General features: G+C 34.4%; 3 protein-coding genes across 5 annotated transcripts; all 3 read left to right on the plus strand.

Annotated features, from left to right (window-relative positions):
* Positions 1–3,010: 3,010 nt before the first annotated feature.
* On the plus strand, positions 3,011–5,558 carry LOC105776608 (uncharacterized protein At4g15545). Of its 2 annotated transcripts, none has more exons than XM_012599364.2 (9): positions 3,011–3,538; positions 3,634–3,702; positions 4,071–4,127; positions 4,211–4,253; positions 4,441–4,524; positions 4,646–4,867; positions 4,990–5,032; positions 5,155–5,233; positions 5,322–5,558. In XM_012599364.2, the coding sequence occupies exons 1-9, from the start codon at positions 3,260–3,262 to the stop codon at positions 5,412–5,414; spliced, it is 969 nt and encodes a 322-aa protein (XP_012454818.1). In that variant the 5' UTR covers positions 3,011–3,259; the 3' UTR covers positions 5,415–5,558. The 2 variants fall into 2 exon arrangements, with proteins under 2 accessions (XP_012454818.1, XP_012454817.1); XM_012599363.2 differs by having other exon boundaries at positions 3,036–3,538; positions 4,640–4,867.
* Positions 5,559–5,708: 150 nt separating this feature from the next.
* On the plus strand, positions 5,709–9,062 carry LOC105776607 (receptor-like cytosolic serine/threonine-protein kinase RBK2). Of its 2 annotated transcripts, XM_012599362.2 has the most exons (9): positions 5,709–6,462; positions 6,977–7,083; positions 7,175–7,567; positions 7,657–7,908; positions 7,984–8,138; positions 8,218–8,297; positions 8,387–8,522; positions 8,600–8,749; positions 8,829–9,062. In XM_012599362.2, exons 1-9 carry the CDS (start codon positions 6,428–6,430, stop codon positions 8,991–8,993), a joined length of 1,473 nt encoding a protein of 490 aa, XP_012454816.1. In that variant the 5' UTR covers positions 5,709–6,427; the 3' UTR covers positions 8,994–9,062. The 2 variants fall into 2 exon arrangements, with proteins under 2 accessions (XP_012454816.1, XP_052478108.1); XM_052622148.1 differs by lacking the exon at positions 5,709–6,462 and having other exon boundaries at positions 6,485–7,083.
* Positions 9,063–10,091: 1,029 nt separating this feature from the next.
* On the plus strand, positions 10,092–13,540 carry LOC105776609 (probable prolyl 4-hydroxylase 4). The gene is made up of 7 exons (XM_012599365.2): positions 10,092–10,350; positions 10,439–10,496; positions 10,585–10,689; positions 11,239–11,296; positions 11,811–11,986; positions 12,759–12,825; positions 12,933–13,540. The coding sequence occupies exons 1-7, from the start codon at positions 10,205–10,207 to the stop codon at positions 13,226–13,228; spliced, it is 906 nt and encodes a 301-aa protein (XP_012454819.1). The 5' UTR covers positions 10,092–10,204; the 3' UTR covers positions 13,229–13,540.
* Positions 13,541–14,172: the final 632 nt, after the last annotated feature.

The following is a 14,172-nucleotide window of genomic DNA, read 5'->3' on the forward strand; positions in this document are numbered from 1 at the left end:
CCAATGCATATTTACATTGAAGGTTTTATGTTATTTGTGATTATTACATATTTTTCTTAAAAAGTATTTGTATGAAATATATAATCATACACTATGGGGATGGTAAGAATAGATATATTTTACATTTTAAAAGGGTTATAATTGGAGATATCATTATTTCTGGTACACAAGTTCCTATAAAAATGGGAAATGCCCTACCTTTGAGTGCGGTTTGAACTATTAATTTACGTAATTTGAAGGAACCAACTAGGTTTACAATGAAACCTAAAAATCGATCACTAATACAATTTGAGTACCTCTACAGGATAGACCTCAACAGAAAACTGAAAAGTAACGACAGCAAGTGGTTGAGTTTAGTAGTTCCTCATATAAAATTATTGACTCTAGAGATATAGTAATATAGAGAAGACAAAATTGTTTCAAGCACCGATAGAACCAGAAGCGCCCCTTGTTTCAAAGAGAGGAGGACAAGTTATTCATATTTCATTTAATGGTCAAAAGTGAATTCAAAGCTAAGCAGTGCGAATTTTAAAGATTCTCTGGGGGGAAAATAGAGATGTCTCCTACGTCACCCATAATATGTGGAAGTATCGATGTAATTTCATAGAGTCATTCGGTCTGAATGCTACATGAAGAACATAAGCTAGATGACGGAATGGGAAGACCTAGGATGTAGAAGATCATAACAAAGTGGTTTGACAAATTTGGATTTCTATATATCCACTCATTTGGTACTTCATTGTACAATATATATATAAGAATTATACGATAAGAATTATACGAATCCATCTATATAGATATTATCATTTACATCCAGAAATCTGTATGCTTTGGAAGAAGCTTGTACAGTTTGGGAAGGGGTTATGATTGATCGATCAAAAAGAAGAATCTACTTCAACTGATATGCCCTTAGGCACGACCATACATAACATAAAAACTACACTTGGAAGAGGTGGACAATTAACTGGAGCAGTAGGTGTTGTTGCGAAACTGATTGCAAAGGAGGAGAAATCGGCCACATTAAAATTACCTTTTGGGGCCATTTGATATCCAAAAACTGCTCAGCAATAGTCGGACAGGTGGGGAATGTTGGAGTGAACCAGAAAAGTTTGGATAGAGCTGGATCTAAATGTTGGCTAGATAAGCGTCTTGTAGTAGGAGTAGTTATGAACCCTGTAAACCATTCCTATGGGGTGAAGGGAGGGCTCCCATTGGTAGAAAAAGAGCTGTAACCTCTTGGAGTTATCCTACACTTGGAAGAAGAAGTAGAAAAAGGAATAAATATAGTGATAATTTAATTTTTCGTTGACAAAGTAAATAGGAGAGATTATTTCTTTCTTCATCTTTACAAAAATAAAAAAATATTTTTAAAATAAAAAAAACACATGGGCACGGAAATTGAACCCGCGCATAGTGGATTCACAATCCACTGCCTTGATCCACTTAGCTACATCTACCCCTACAATTACTATACTCTAGTAACTTTTTTACTTGTTTAAATATTTCAAATACATTTGCAACTATTTCTATCAGTCATCATTCTTCTTCTTCTTTTTATTATCTTATTTTGAGGTCCAATATATAGAAAATTCCAATTTCTACCCTTAAATAAAAACTTTACAAAAGTTTGGAAAGACATGAAGGAAAACAGCTATATCCAGATAGAAAAGTTATAGATCATCTCTGAGTTGGAAGGCACCCAGTGTATGAGAATAAATTCCCCAAAAAACATGCTTTTGCTTCTTCTTCTTTTTTAAATTTATTTATCTATAGATTAACATATTTATTTAATGTCTTCAATCAAATCTTGCCTCCAATTCAACAGTTATGTCTCCATAATTATAATAAATCAACATGTCGTTTTCTTCTCCTTCCTTCCTTTTATTTATTATTATTATTTGAGTAAATTATAGTTTTAAGAGATAAATTATATTGTTGTCAATCAATTATTATAAATGATTGTTTTTTTAATTAATATAATGATGAATTACATATTATATAATTTTAAATGTTTAACACTCAACCTTACATGTGATGTTAATTTAATTCTGGTTCTAAATAATTGTAATAAATTAAAAAACACATAAAATTTATTAAGTTAAAGAAAACCTTTAACTTTAGCAACTTTGGCTCATGACCGAAGCCTTCATCCTTTCCATTCATCAACTAAAAATAGAAATTAAGTAAAAGTTGGGTCAGTTCGCATTGTTGGCTTTTCCTTTTTCCATATTCAAACTAATGAGTTTTCTTAGTGTGAGGTTCTAAAACCTGATGAAACAACATGCCATCGAAGGTTCCTCTTTTTTCTTCCCTTCTTCTATTTTTTTGAATTTTTATTTATAAAATTTCTTAAAAACATTTCTCTTTATTTTTGTTTGTTTTGGTTTTCAAATCATGAATATTTTTCAAAATTTAAAAATTAATTAAATGTTAACGTGTCATCTACATGACAATCCACGTGTATTAATAAACATTTAACTTTTTATCTATTTTGAGGTGATTTGGCAAAAATTCAAATTTAATGACTAAAAGAGACGAAAGTTAAATGGGAAGCTAAAATGATTTTTTCTTTTTTTAATAAAGTTAGATAAGGGCAATAAACGGGTGAAAAAATATTTTGATGAACTAACTTACCACAAAGTCAAGATAACGGAGGAAATGAAATGAATATTAATATGTGTAGAGTGTTATGATTTTGGATTCAGATGGAATCTATGTTCTTACATCTCCTAATTTCTTCCATGGATTAAATCTCATTGGGCCCAATTTGATATATTTACATATTGTTTTAGGTTGAGTAAAATGATTCATCAACCATCATGAAGCCCATGAAAAAGCTTCCTAGCTCCCCAATGGCCATGGCCGATACTACGACGCCATCTTAAGACCAACCAAAATCTATGTCTGTTTCTGAACCAAAGAGATAGAAATCAGCTAAAAAAGCAGACCACTAGAAACTTTGTCTTTTTTCTCTTTTGCCTATCCATTCGCAGGCCACATGTTGGTTGTTTTGTCATAAAGAAAAATACCCAACACACTCTGACATTCTCAATTCTCACCCCATGTCTGAAATCCAAATCCAACCATTTATATGATTTATCTAATCCCCATACCTTTCAGTTTTTTTCTTCATATATAATATAGAAAAAGTGAAACAAAAAAGGAAGCTAATAGAAAAGAGATTGGAGTGTGAGTTTGTGTTTGTGTGGGTGTGGGTGTGTGTGTGGGTGTGTGAGAGAGAGAGAGAGAGTTAATAAAAATGTTGGCCAAAGAGTCGGGTGGTTCCACCTTCGATCTTCCCGAGGAATTATTGCAAGTATTACCCTCCGATCCTTTTGATCAACTCGATGTGGCCCGTAAGATCACCTCCATTGCTCTCTCCACCCGCGTGTCTTTACTCGAAGCCGAGTCTTCTTCTCTTCGAGACAAGCTCACCGAGAAAGACCAACAAATCGCCGACTTGTGTGCCCAGATCGATGCTCTCGAGACTTCTTTGTCTGAAACCTCGAATAAGCTCGTTATGGCCGACCAAGAAAAGGTACGTTCCATCTGGTTTTCTGTCTTTAATTTGTTTCTTCCTTTTTTTAGAATTTTAATGATTCAATTATCTTTCCTTTTTTTGGTCTTTGGTAGGAGAGCTTGTTGAAAGATAATGCTTCGCTTTCTAATACTGTAAGGAAGCTTCAGAGAGATGTTTCCAAGGTAAATTGTTAATTGGGCCGGGGGGGGGGGGTTCACTAAATTGTTAATAGGACTGTTAAGATGTTGAAGAGAATTTTATTTTTCATGCAAAATAAAGGGTTCCCATTAAATTTTTATAACCAATGTGCATTCTTAGAATCCTGATAAGGGAAGGCATGAGCATTGCTTGATGATTTGGAATGTTTTCATCTTGTGTATTATATGTATGTTGAATTTTGGAAATTTGAGTGTGCCCTTCAATTGATGTATCTGATCTATCAAGGGCTTGTGTGGTTTGAGCTAATTGGTGTTTTGGGGAAGTGGGAAGTAGTGTTAAGGGTTTTACTAGGCAATTTAGTCTGAGGTTCGACTGTTATGCGATTGTGCAGTTGGAGGTCTTTAGAAGGAAGCTTATGCAGTCACTTCAAGAGGACGATGAAAGTTCTGTAAGTAATTCCACTTCCAGGGATTCCCTTTTAGAATGATGCTTTGAAGATTTTTGACTTGCTAAATCTTGTTTTCCATACAGGCCACAGGGGGTCCTCCAATCATCGCGAAGCCAACACTGTCAGGTATGTTTTTCTTTTTCCTGTTCACTCATTTGAGCGCATTTGAACTTCATTTCTGTAGTGCATCTGTGATCTAGATTGAACATTCAGTGCACTATTAGAAGTTGTCATCCTTACAATTCTTTGTCAGATGCTTACGCTGCTTGTCATTGCTTATGATGATAACCCTTGGTATCTTCCAATTTTCCAGAAGATGATTCTGCCTTGATTTCGAGAACTACTTCAATGCGCAGCCAGTACTCTGATTCGGGTGCAGAGGATCGTGACTCAGATGGTACACTTCAGTCTTTGTTGGTTTTGCCATAGCTGTAGAATTTATACCTAAATATGTCTCTTTCCACACACTGCACACTGAAGATCTTTCTTTTCCTCACTGGGTACCATTATAGTGTCAGCCTCAAGACCTGGCTTACCTCATGGCCTCCTGCTAGCATCACAAACAAGCACACCGCGGCTAACTCCTCCGGGTTCTCCACCAAGTGTGTCAGCTTCTGTATCCCCCACAAGGACATCTAAGCCAGTGTCTCCTAGGAGACATGCAGTTTCGTTTTCTACCTCAAGAGGCATGTTTGATGATAGGTCATCAATATCAAGCTCCGATTCTGGATCACAGTCTGGTTAGCTTCAAAACTGTTATTCTAAAATAAGAGCTGGATATGTAGTTCAGCAGTACCACATTAAATGCAACTGTGTAGTATTTTAAATATCATTTCATGACTTCTTTCTGGATATGTTTCAGGTCGCACTCGGGTTGATGGGAAAGAATTCTTCCGTCAAGTCAGGTAAATACATCTGTATTGTGAAAACTTACAGTTGCGGAAACAGTAAGCTGTTGTGGTTGATGAACCCAATCACATAAGTTTTGCCTAATTTCATATCTCACAGCTGTTTTTTTTTTCATCAGGAGCCGCTTGTCGTATGAGCAGTTTGGTGCATTCCTGGCAAATGTTAAAGAACTAAACTCCCACAAACAAACGAGAGAAGTATGCGACTTCTTGACTAACTCCTCTTCTTTGTTTTATCTGTTTCACAATGCCGCATTTTCATCTTGTTTATTTCTGACTTATGCAGGAGACTTTGAGGAAAGCAGAGGAGATTTTTGGCCCGGATAACAGAGATCTTTATGCAATATTTGAGGGTTTGATTAATCGCAATGTCCATTAAATCAGCTGAGTAGTCATCGGCTTCTCCACCTTGTGATTTATTTGGTAAATTTTTTGGTGTAAAGTTGTCCAATAAAGCCTGTATTGTGACACCTTCAGAAAAAAAACAACACTTAATTAATGCTATTGTTTCTCTTGGCTATAAGTCTGTTCATCTGCTGTTCCATTGGTGAAAAAAAAATCTACCTCAAAGATTACAACTCCAAACTTGTATGAATTAACCGAGTTAAACTCTGGGTTCGTAGTTAACCTCTCTAACCATTACGAAGATATTTAGTCTTTCTTTGTATCTCCCTCTAAGAATCATACTTTCATGTGAATTTTGTAGTAAAAATCAATTGAACCAGTTTTTTCTATTTTATAAAATTTTTAATGATTTATTTAATCAAATTGGATGATCTGGTTGAATCTTGAACCGATATTTTTAACTAATTTGATGGTAAAGAAGTAAAGCATTTCTTGTGGGAAAATCCAAAGTTTATGCAAATACCAGCTCATCTGGTCTGAAGCTCCAAATAAAGTAACAAATCCCTGTGCTGTTCAACTTGTCAAAAGTTTTTTTGTTGGTTAAAATCAGTAAAAAAGAGATTGACATAAAGGTCTAATACAGAAAGTGGAAGAAAAAGAAGAAAAAAACATGGTGGTTTCTTCCACGTGTCAAAGGCCCAAACTTGCTCCATGAAGAGAACCTCCAGCCTGCTTTCTTACAAGCCTTAAACATTCCTTGAGATTTGCTAAACATAGGATTAAAAATATATTCTCATTTATTTTTAATAGATTTCTTCTAAAAAAAGGGGGATGGATTAAGGATGATGAAATGGGAGGGAACCTACTTTTAGGCACAAGGAGATTATCTGTCAGAAATACTAAATGGATATTAGAGAAAGCTCAGAGAATAATGGCAACCCTCTACTCCATTTCTCATATTTCTCATTATTCTCTCTATATCTTTGTCATTTGTTGCCATTCTTTTGGCTTCTAAGGTCTCCCTGGTTCTGATCCATCTCAAAAACCATGGGGGACAGAATAGAAGCATCTGTTCCTACATGGTACTTTGAATTGCATCCTTTCGGCCTTTTAGTTTCTTTCTCATTTTGGTTTGTTTTCAATATGTTTGTGTTTTTGCAGCATTGCCTTTCTACTTATAAATTTTTGGAAGGATTACCACAACCTGGAAGATATAAGCTTTTGGCTTTTGATGTGTCTATGCTTTTATGATTTCAAATCTCTTTTACATGTAATGCTTGTATGTATAAATATATATATATATTTATCGTTTGGATAAGAGTATATGTATGCTTTTTTTTCCCCATGCTTTGTTCTTTTATCTCTTCTATTCTGCATTTGATTGTTTTAAGATTTCCCCTGCCTTCAGTTTTGTAACAGGTGCCTATTCAATGGCTCTTTTAATCTCTCTGATCCTTTTTCTTCGGACAGGATCTATGCTCATGTCTGTTTATAGCTATTGCCATGCCTGCTCTTCACTTGTTTCATGCTGCCTTTGTTTTTTCTTATTTTATGTTTGTTCATATCATTTGTTTGTCCTTTTCCCCCCTCTTGTAGTGCTGAAAGTTCCGATAAAACTGGCACCGAAAAGAAGAAATGGGAGCCTCTTCGTTTTATAAGGAGAAAACCTCGAACTTCTTTCTCCGACTCAGTTACATCTATTGGTATACCAATCATCCATTTCCATGTTGTTCAGAGTTGATATGGTTAAGAGACTTGATAATTGTTCTAATGTTAGATCATATGCGATGTTAGACTTGACATCTTTAGGCGCCGAATTGAAGAGAATCGATGCACTGTCTCCAAAAGGTGATCTTCAAGATTGCTCAAGGACTGCAGAACCTCTAGAACTAACAAATGAAGCATCAGAAGAATCTAGCTCCGCAACGGACTCTGAAGGCCAACTGAGTTTGACTGGTCTTGTTCATCTGCGCGGCTTCTTTCGTTTACTGAAAAAAGGACCCGGAATCCCTTCTCAAGTATTGCCTCCTCTAATACCTAAGCTTCCGTTAAAGAGGGGCAAAAAAGGCGGAGAAGACACGGTTCCACTAGATTCCGCTCTGGATGCAGAATTACGCTGTTTAAAATCTTCCTGGAAGAACTTTTCACTCTCAGAGCTTCAGGAAGCAACCAATAACTTCAGCCATGGTATTTTTCCTACTACTTGATAATTATTTTTGTAATTTCAATCCAATTCCTATTACACTGACATTCATTTTTCCATTTTTTTTGAGAAGAAAATTTGATAGGTCAAGGAGGGTATGCAGAAGTTTACAAAGGGCAATTGAAAGACAGGAAGTTTGTTGCAATTAAGCGGCTAATGAAAGGTTCACCGGAAGAGATGATCGAGGATTTCTTGTCTGAGCTTGGAATTATGGTTCATCTGGACCATCCCAATATTGCTAAAATGATTGGTTATGGGGTTGAAGGGGGCATGTACCTTGTTCTTCAATTGTCTCCCCATGGAAGCCTGTCATCGTTACTTTACGGTTTGTTTTCTGCTAAGCCTCTCAAGTTTGATTTCTTTAGATGTTCATATATAACTTGTTGCCATTCATTTACAGGCCCCAAGGAGAAACTGACTTGGAGCATCAGATTCAAGATTGCTGTCGGGACTGCCGAAGGCCTTAGCTATCTTCATGAAGGTTGCCAGCGGAGAATTATCCATAAAGATATCAAGGCAGCAAACGTATTGCTTTCCGAGAACTTTGATGCTCAGGTAAAACTTGAACTCGAAAATCATTATCGTTCTAAAGATGTACCTTTTGCTTAATGTTGGCATTCCAATGTGATTCCAGATTTCTGATTTTGGCCTTTCAAAGTGGTTACCCGATAATTGGACACATCATACCGTCTACAAAGTCGAAGGCACATTTGGGTTCATAGTTGAAAACTCACTTGATTTCTGTACATCTAAAAGTTCTTTTTATTGTATACAAAATTTAACCTGAATTCATGTCATTACAGTTACCTTGCTCCTGAGCTTTTCATGCACGGCATAGTCGATGAAAAAACAGATGTCTATGCTTTCGGCGTACTACTGTTGGAACTCATCACCGGGAGGCGAGCTGTCGATAGTTCACAAAAAAGCCTTGTTATCTTGGTAGATCTGGTTTACCATAAGTGAATTTGCATTCACATCACCACCGTTGTTGAATAATCCCATGATTCAACTTGCAGGCAAAACCATTGATTGCAGAAAATAAGATCAACGAGCTCGTTGATCCAGCTCTCGGGAATAACTATGACCTGGACCAGTTAAAATGTGCCATTGCAACAGCTTCTATTTGTATAAATCAGTCATCGATGGATCGACCCCAAATGAGTCAGGCATGTCCTTTTTCATTACATGTTACTTGCAATCCAAGTAAAACTGTAGATAATTCAGAAACTTGCATTTTCACTGCAGGTTGTAGGCATGCTTAAAGGTGATCCTAAATGCCTTGAGATGCTGAAAGAACAAGAAAAGTGCCCTCATCGGAGGACTTTCTCCGACGAGATCTTTCATACAGAAGAATACAATTCAACTAACTGTTTGAATGGTCAAAATTCTCAGAATGACAAAGTTTCATAATGTTTTTTTTTTTTTGTTAAATATATATTCTGAAATTTGGTTCTTCTCCAAGAATTATTTTTTTCCAAATTTTGATTGTTGATTCTTCTAGCTTTTTACATCCTTTTTTTTCAAGTTGTAGTTTCCATCAAATGAACCCAAACATTTGAAGGATTGGAACAGTTTGAAAGAAGGGAAAAAAAGATAGACCAGTCGATACAAAATATAATATAAACACCACATGTTTTTTACATATTAATAATTTATATTCTATTTATATTTATAAAAAATTCCAAACATGACACACACATATATATATATATATATTAACATATTAAAAAATCGCTTTACAATTGGGATTTACAAATTATAATCAATATTTTGATAATTTTAAGATAATATTTTTTGAAGATATAATTTTGAGATAACATTATTATTGTTTTATTTAAACAATTGAAAAAAATACTTAAAGGTTTTTTTGGTAATGAAAGTAAGGGTAAATCTTATAACAGTCTAGTGAACTACATGAGGCCCACAAATGTTTATATGTTTTGTCAAAATGGTCTTAATTGTATTTTTGAGTCTTTTTTGCCATTAATTTTATTTTTTAAAATTGCTTTGTTTAATAGATGCGATGAAAGTACGGTAAAAAGTTAATAGGATAATGTAGAATATTTTAATTTTACATATGATTTATTTTATTATTTTCACATGTAATTATCTTATTGGGTTACTTAAGTAATAGATTACATCTTATTAAAAATATTTCACATATGAAATTCTATATCATCCGTTAACTTTTTAACGGTACTTTCATCAAATCAGTAAAAAATCAATTTGAAAAACAAGAATAAAGGTTGATGGCCAAAAATCTCAAAAATACAATTAGGGTCATTTTGACAAAATATATAAACATTAGTGGCCAAATTTACCATTAAACCAAAAAATTTATGAAAAGAAAGCATTATTTAACAAAATAAAACTAATTAGATACTTTAAATCATAATTAGTATTTGATTTTACCAAAATGTAAATAATTTTACGAATACACCCTATTGCAAAATTGTTGAGACGACACCGTATTAGTTCCTTAAAAATAAAAATAAAAATATCGTAGCTTCTGGCTATAGCCTTACTACAGGTTTAACTCAGATTAGCAAAGTACCATTTTCCCGAGAAAATTTTTGACCTTTTCTTTCCCGGAAAATCTTTCGATCTAAGGTTTACATTCGATGGCTATTGGGAGGAGTTATTCTCTGCAAATCCTGATATTGAACTTAATCGCTTCAATCTTGTACCAATCATGTGAGTCCTTCTTAACTACTCCAAGCTCCATTATCAATCCTTCTAAAGTCAAACAAGTTTCCTGGAAACCTAGGTCACTTTCTATCTCGATCTCTTTTCACTTCGCTGAAGAATTTAGTAAATGTTTGAATTTTCTTTAATTTGTTTCTCTTCTTTTGCAGGGCTTTTGTCTACGAAGGCTTCTTAACGGACCTCGAATGCGATCATTTGATCTCTCTAGTAAATTCGACTCCAAATTTTCGTCTATTCCATTTTTTTTTTAATTTTGAATTCATTTAATGTTTCTTCTTTTTCTTTGTAATTAAAGGCGAAATCGGAGCTAAAGAGATCTGCAGTTGCTGATAATGTTAGTGGACAGAGCAAGCTAAGCGAAGTCCGTACGAGCTCAGGGATGTTTATTCCTAAGGGAAAGGTTAAGTCGTTTATCTTCTCTCTTGTAGATTGTAGTTGTTGTTTCCCAATCTTATTTTATCCAATTATGGTGGTCTAAGTTGTTGACCTATACTTATGGCTTATGGGTACTCCATTAATTACAGAGGAGCTATTTAGGTAGGATTTGATAAAAATGATAACTACATTAATAGTTCCATAGATAGATAGGCTTGGCTTTTATGGTATGTTATCCTATCTTACCTGAACTCTTCGTTTTCTCAGAAGTACTTGAGCTCAAAATTTGCATTCTAGGATATAGGAATGGTTACATGATTATCAAAATATGTGGAGAAACTTAAAAATTAAGCATACTTGTGTCGAACACAAACTCATATCTGTCATTCATTCTAGTCTTGGTAATATAGGGTTATCTTGATGAAAACATATACTAATGACGGTTTGAAGGGTTCAATATGACAAGTTATCCATCAATTTTCTTAAGGAGGCACTCAACATTGCAATGGTTTTGCGTTTGATTTTTGTATATTTGAGCTAAGTGATGCTTACTTTCCCTTTTATTTCTTTTTAGGATCCTATTGTTGCTGGTATAGAGGACAAGATTTCAACATGGACTTTTCTGCCCAAAGGTGCGTATACCATGAATTGGCCCTACTAAGATCGTGTTCTTTAGTTCTGCAGTGACATTCTAATTATATATGAAGATTTCTTGCACACCGCAATGATAATTTAGTTAGGTTATGTTTCTATGATTACACTCATTAATTTTCATTATTCACGATATGAGAACTAGCAAGTAGGATATGGGAAGAGATCATATTAAATGTTTTAAGTAGGATAAAAATAGTTATTTTTTGAACGTTCTATTTGTTTGTGAACTATACATCTGGATTGCTAATTTATGCATTTGGAATTTAATTTTTATGTGCTCCATGATCTATCAATATATCAATATCAAAGTCAATGTTATCATCTGAAAGCTTCATGATACTTTGGCTGGGAGTGGACTGATAAATCTCATGTTTATGTACTTAATATAAATGAGATACATATGTGTTTGAGGGTTCAGAGAGTGAAAAATAGCAATTGTGGTTTAATTAAGGAAGTACATGCTAACATGAATTTTGTTTTTCACATTTCCAGAAAACGGGGAAGACATACAAGTGTTGAGATACGAGCATGGGCAAAAATATGATCCACACTATGATTATTTTACTGACAAGGTTAATATCGCTAGAGGTGGACACCGCATTGCAACTGTACTGATGTATCTTACAAATGTGACCAAAGGTGGTGAAACTGTATTCCCTCAAGCCGAGGTTTGTTTAAGTGTCCTTATGTCCATTAGATCTCTTCTTTTGTTGTTTCATATGCTTGCAATCATATGTTCTTTCAAGACTGGTGTTTTCTGGTGGCTTGAACATTTTTTTAACTTCATGATTTTTGTTTATTTAAAAAGGTTTCTGAGATTCGTTTGCATACAAGATGCATGCTCATGGATGGGGATGACTACAGTTATCATCTCTCTACAAGTAGTAATTATACATTATTGCATTATACATTTGTGAAGAAATAGAGAGAAAAAGGTTGAGAGAATGTATATACACAACCTTATTTTTGAGAAAAAGGTTGAGAGGGTGTGGTTCTAATTGCATGGGAAGGAGCAGGGTCTGAAAATTGAACCTAACTGATTAATTTTTGGGGTATTTCTATCTGTTCTTTGCTGAAAGCTAGGATTCAGCTGATGTAGAAAAAGAATTTATGGGAAAAGAGGGATTTGGTTTTAGAAACAACTCTGACACCATGAAGAAATAGAGAGAACAAGGCTGAGAGGACGTATATATTTTTCATTTCTGCTTTTTCTACATAGGCTGCTACTACACAACCTTAATTATAGTACATGGAGGAAGAGAAAATCTGGAAACAAGAATCACTAACTACCAGATTTTTCCTCTATCATCTCCCCTAAAATCAGAAACATAATATCCTATTTAAATCCTGATTTTATGAGATATGATTTTATGGTATTTGGTAATCCCCTAATATCCATATTAGCAACACATACATTTTCTCATTTAACTTCATTATCAGGAACCTTCACGTCGTAGAACTCCTCCAAAAGATTATCTATCGGAATGTGCAAAGAAGGGAATTGCTGGTAAGTAACATAATAGTTGACGTCTTTTTTTCAAAAATCATATGCTTTTTTATTTTCGATATTGATATTTGTTGTTGTTTTTTTATTTTCTTATTTCTATAAATTAGTGAAACCACGAAGAGGTGATGCACTTCTCTTCTTCAGTCTCTTCCCAACTGCTATTCCTGACCAGAACAGTCTCCATGCTGGGTGCCCGGTGATTGAAGGTGAGAAATGGTCAGCCACAAAATGGATTCATGTTGATTCATTCGAAAAGAACTTAGACATCGGTGGTAACTGCACGGATTTGAACGAGAGCTGTGAGAGATGGGCTGCTCTTGGTGAGTGTACCAAGAACCGAGAATATATGATCGGAACTGCAGAACTTCCTGGCTATTGTAGGAGAAGCTGCAAAGTATGTTGAAGGTAAACTACAAGCTTCAATGATAGTATATCTGCTGCTGCATTTTCTGTTGTAAGTTTTTTATTGCTTTTTTTGTTTTGTTTTTGGATTCAAATTTACATTCTTATGCTACAGTTTTCACAAACATAGTTGAAATCCATGTATTCTAAACCTTACTTTCAGCTTGGTTAACATATCTCCCCGGAAGCTTCAGATTTGTCGTAGTCTTTTTAGATTGCTAGCGTTTCACTTTCAGCTGAAATCTGAAAATAATTTTTTCCATATTGTACTTTTGATTTTAAATAGCAGTATATGGATGTAAACTTTCTTCAACCATGGACTTTATTTTGCTTTCTCTTTTAATATGTAGGTTCTTGGCTAGAGTGAGTGTTGTTTGTGTTATGGTCCTGTTATGAATTTTATATCGAACGTATACTTAGAGTTGGTCTTAAATTCTGTGGACTAAATCGTAAGGGCCACGGGCTGAAGCTGACAATACGTTGCAGTTGAGTGTAGAGTACTAGTGATATGCCATTGAAGCTAGTTTGTGTAGATGAGCAATGAATTTCACAATGGTTGCATACTAGATTTGATACTAGGATGTAAGTGTTTACACAACCTTTACCTAGATGGAAGCGGATAATACCTTTCAAGTTTGTGTAGAGTGTGATAGTTTAGGTGAATTATCATGAAACTAGGATTGAGGGTTACCCATGCTAAAGGTTTTGGATCATGGAATGACTCAAAGATTTTTAGGATCAACTTTAAGGCAAACCTTATGGGTCGATTTTTTTTTTTTTTTTTGGAAATACAATAATGTTTTGATATTATAAATAAAAATTATAATTCCAAAAAGCAAATTTTCATAATTATTTAAAAATTTTCAAATTTCCATCATGCAAATATATATTGTTCATGTTAAAACCGGTTGATTTTACAGTTTAATTCTGAGTTAAATAGAGCTT

The sequence above is a fragment of the Gossypium raimondii genome, chromosome 10 (genome assembly GCF_025698545.1).
Source record: "Gossypium raimondii isolate GPD5lz chromosome 10, ASM2569854v1, whole genome shotgun sequence".
Classification (NCBI taxonomy): Eukaryota; Viridiplantae; Streptophyta; class Magnoliopsida; order Malvales; family Malvaceae; genus Gossypium; species Gossypium raimondii.